This window comes from Camelina sativa, chromosome 19 (assembly GCF_000633955.1).
Source record: "Camelina sativa cultivar DH55 chromosome 19, Cs, whole genome shotgun sequence".
Classification (NCBI taxonomy): Eukaryota; Viridiplantae; Streptophyta; class Magnoliopsida; order Brassicales; family Brassicaceae; genus Camelina; species Camelina sativa.
Window position 1 is genome coordinate 13,162,501 of NC_025703.1, and position 4,459 is coordinate 13,166,959.

The following is a 4,459-nucleotide window of genomic DNA, read 5'->3' on the forward strand; positions in this document are numbered from 1 at the left end:
TATTTGCATCGCGTGTGGCCTTTAAACAATCTCACTTGCTAATCCATTTTATCTAAAGAGTTCAAACACAAGATTAATCCATTTTATCTAAAGTGTTGTAACATATAATTCTTATTTCACAAGATTAGTCTATATGTATAATATTCCTACAATGGAATGTTCCAGATATATATTAATCAAACGACTGAAGAAATGAAAATTAAACATCAATACGTACCATAACTAACGATGAAATCAATGTCAAAGTAAGGGGTCACAATTTGAGCAAACACAACACATGTTGAAAGGAATTGGTTCTCATGGTGGTTTATTAACTATATAAAACAAAGGAAAGGGACAATGTATGGAAAGGCAAAATCTAAAGACCTAAGTCTAATAATAATGTGCGTCGTTTTCTTAGATTTGAGAACAAGCAAATGTCAAGATATGGCTCACGAGGAAAGCTTTATAGGAAGGATTAATAATTATAGATGATAAAATTTTCAAAATAAATAAATAGAAAATGGGAGAAAGGAACATCCACTTTTCTATTTTTGGTATAAAGCTTTTGATATAATTTCCTTTTGCTCGCCGAGGTTTTCCATATTTATACTCTCTCCCGTCTCTCACATATTTACCCATCACTCCTTTGGAAATAATAATATAATAAGTTCCTACTTTTAGAGAAAATTATGATTAAGAACAGTGTTTTCTGATGATATCTACTGCTGTGATTCTGTGAAATGTCATATATGTTGCAAATAGTAACTAACACAGAAGTTTGATAATCTGTGATTTCATCAGGTTTTGATCGCGATTTCAAAAACTGATAACTGTATTAGCCATTATTGTGGAATTTATATAAATTTACAGTGCTTGGTTTAGATTACATGGTTACAATAAACTCGAATTTTTTTTACTAGTGTTACGTAAAGTTAAATACACTCATTTCTACTTCTTCCCCCCCCCCCCCCCATCCCCTTATATTATTTCATTTCACCCTTTTTGAAAATCATGTTTTATGTTGTGATATCTTTTGTAGTGGATTTTCTTTTTCATTTGTGACAAAATTGTTTGAGAATTATATAGGGGGAATGCGAACTGTAGCCGTTAAAACTCTCTATATTAACTTTATCATCCATCTTGCAAATTTGCTATCTTTGGTATTTGCGCACACACACACACACACAACAACTCTATTGCGTTTGTGATTTATAGATGACAGTAATAAAACTACTCCATTAGCATAAAAATAATTAAATTATATCTCAAGACGAACTGGTAGTTGATTTCACGAAACTCAAAGGTGCGATAATATTTAATGAAAGTAACTTCTAAATTAGATGTACTTAATAAACTTGTGTCATCTCCAAAAATCAAATCATGGAGAAGCTCGCTTAACACATGTTTCCCCACCAACATAAATATTGGCGTTTTCTTTTAATTTTCATTTTATAAAATCTACGATGGGGCTTTGATAATGCGTCCAAGAATCAGTCTCTTTCACAGTCTTAACACCAAAGAGCCCCAACCCTATCATCACATACACCTCTCTCTCATCTCTATCTCTCTATCTTTCTATCTTTCTCTCTTTCTCTCTCTCTCTCTTTTCTAAGAGACAGACAGACATAGATCTTAGATTTTTTCCCAGGGGAAAAAGTGAGTTCATCTTTTCAGATCTTACAAACACTTTGCTTTATAAAACTGATGTGCCACAAATCATTACTAGTACTATATTAATTATCTTCACAATTTTCCAACAAGAAAGAGTTCACATATGGAGAGATCAAACAACATAGAGTTGAGGAACAGCTTCTACGGCCGTGCAAGAACTTCACCATGGAGCTATGGTGATTATGATAATTACCAACAGGATCATGAGTATCTTTTAGGGTTTTCATGGCCACCAAGGTCCTATACTTGCAGCTTCTGCAAGAGGGAATTCAGATCGGCTCAAGCACTTGGGGGCCACATGAATGTTCACAGAAGAGACAGAGCCAGGCTCAGATTACAACAGTCTTCATCATCATCTTCAACACCTTCTCCTCCTTACCCTAACCCTAATTACTCTTACTCTTCCATGGCAACCTCTCCTCCTCCTCCCAATTCTCCTCTAACCCTATTTCCAACCCTTTCTCCTCCGTCCTCACCAGGATATAGGGCAGGTTTGGTCCGTTCCTTGAGCCCCAAGTCAAAACATACACCAGAAAACGCTTGTGAGAATGAGAAATCATCTCTTTTAGTGGAGGCTGAAGAGGCTAAAAGGTTGAGCAAGAAAGATGCTTGCAAGTTCTTGAGGAATGATGAAATCATCAGCTTGGAGCTTGAGATTGGTCTGATCAACGAATCAGAGCAAGATCTGGATCTAGAACTCCGTTTGGGTTTTGCTAATTAGATGGTTAAGCTGTAGAACATGATCCATAAAGGATTTGAAGTTCTCAATTCTAGAAGATATGCTGCTTCTCTAAGGTTAATTAGTTTCATCTATATGAATTTCTGTAAGCTTGCTAATTAGTACAACGTCATGGTTAATCATAATACTATAATATAAGCTATATAAAACCTTGGGGCGTTAGATGTTATATAATATATGTATGTGCTTAATTACTACCGTTTTATATATATATGACGAATGGATAAATACAGTTTTGTCTACTAATCGATTATTCTCGTCTTAAAATTTCTACATATTTTAGACCTTCCGTTTCATGTAAACTGATGTGTTAGACTTAAATTTGTTTTACCATTTTTAATAAAATTTATGATGAAAAAAGACTAATTTTGTTTTTCTTGTTTTTTATCTGAGATAGATGATGTTTTATTGATTATTTTTTTTTGCAAATTTATTGTCTATTTCTTGGTGAAGCCCTATATGACCATAATTGCACAATGTTTAATAATAACAACATAATTAGATGGATAAATTACATTTTTTTAATTTCTTGTTAATATGTCTGAAAAAAAAACTGATCCAAAGCATCAAACTTTATAAAAGAAATGATTATTCCTTTAGTCGAAAACATGCATGGTTGATTTTTCGGAGGGGGCTCGTAAAACTTTCTTTTTATCTACAAGTTCAGTTCATATCTTTCATAGCTAATACGGTACCTAGTGGGACGTGTAGGTCGGATCGAGTTAAAATCAAACCAGCTAGCTACTTCAGGTTGAATTTCTACACAAAGGCATGCATATAAATGAAAATAGTACCTTGGAACGATTCATATTTTTCAAAGCTTTAAATTCGAACTTCAAAGATATTGTTCTGACCTACTTTTTTTTAGGTAATAATTACCCGAGGCGACTTATTAAGATTCAAAATAGACAGTTTCGTGGAACATATGAAATATAAATTTTCATTTGGTTAGTAAGTTCCTAGTGTAATTAGCGTTTCAATCTTCTTCTTTTTTTTTCCCTTTCTATGTAGACACCTATTTTAATTTAATAGAATATCACTTAAAACAAAACAAAAAACAGTAGAAATCTTCACATTTTTCGTTAATGGATTATGAGCTTTTGCAACTATGTCTGTATTAGATTTAGCTTTTACAATTTTCTATTCACGCTAAGATTGATTTAAGCATTTCTGTTAAAAAGAAATATCAACTCAAAGTCACAAACCCAAAACATAAAATTATTTCTTATGTCTGCTTTAGTGTTTACATTCGAATTTGTTAATGATTTTTAAAACCCTAATAGAATGTAGTCAGTTTTATTCAAAAAGTGGTGATTTTTATCAAACATAAATTTAAACGTCGAAATATATAAAATCGGTCAAGGCTTCTATTGTTTGTGAATACGAAAGGACGGGATATTAATTATAGTTTCTTCAAACTCCAAGTCCGAACGACGATGAACAAAAGTTTTCTCGACGTTCAGAGCAACTTTTGTTAGATTTTGACTTTTGTATGGTTACTAATATCTTTCAGATCTAAATTGGTTTGAATAGAAAACTGCGTTTGCGTGTGATCATGACTAATTGTACAAAAACATATACTGAGTGAATCATTGCACTGAGGGTAACAAATCATTATTTAAAAACAAGTCCCAAAGCATATTTCAGTTTCATGAGTGCAAAAACTGTAAACATGTCATAATTACTCGATCGCTTATTATTTCATTAGATCTTTTTCTATTTATTATTTTCTTTTTGGTTTGAAAAGGTCAACACGTACGGCATTTATATAAGTCATACAAAACTATAGAAGGATCAAACATGATATTAAAATATTTTGAAATAACACAGATACGCAACACGTACATGTGTGCGTATGTGACCATAGTTGGATTTGGACAAGAGGGTATATATGCTGGAAGTTTGGTATTCCCCAAAACCTGAGGGTTTGCATGTTCCCGACAATGTCTGGGTTTTGAATGGCATGATGAGCTTTCCTTTTATAGTAAGTTATGTTTTCGTCAGTTCTAAGCGTTACACATAACTAAACAGTACTAACTCCTCCACCAAATTTACTTTTCTTGAAAA

The 4,459-nt window shown here is 32.7% G+C and overlaps 1 protein-coding gene across 1 annotated transcript; it reads left to right on the plus strand.

The window, feature by feature from the left end:
* LOC104766216 (transcriptional regulator SUPERMAN-like) lies at positions 1,543-2,591 on the plus strand. The gene has a single exon (XM_010490051.1). The coding sequence runs from the start codon at positions 1,757-1,759 to the stop codon at positions 2,372-2,374; it is 618 nt and encodes a 205-aa protein (XP_010488353.1). The 5' UTR covers positions 1,543-1,756; the 3' UTR covers positions 2,375-2,591.

Coding starts and splice junctions, on each gene's coding strand:
- LOC104766216 (XM_010490051.1), top strand. CDS start 1,757: ATGGAGAGATCAAACAACATAGAGTTGAGGAACAGCTTCTACGGCCGT.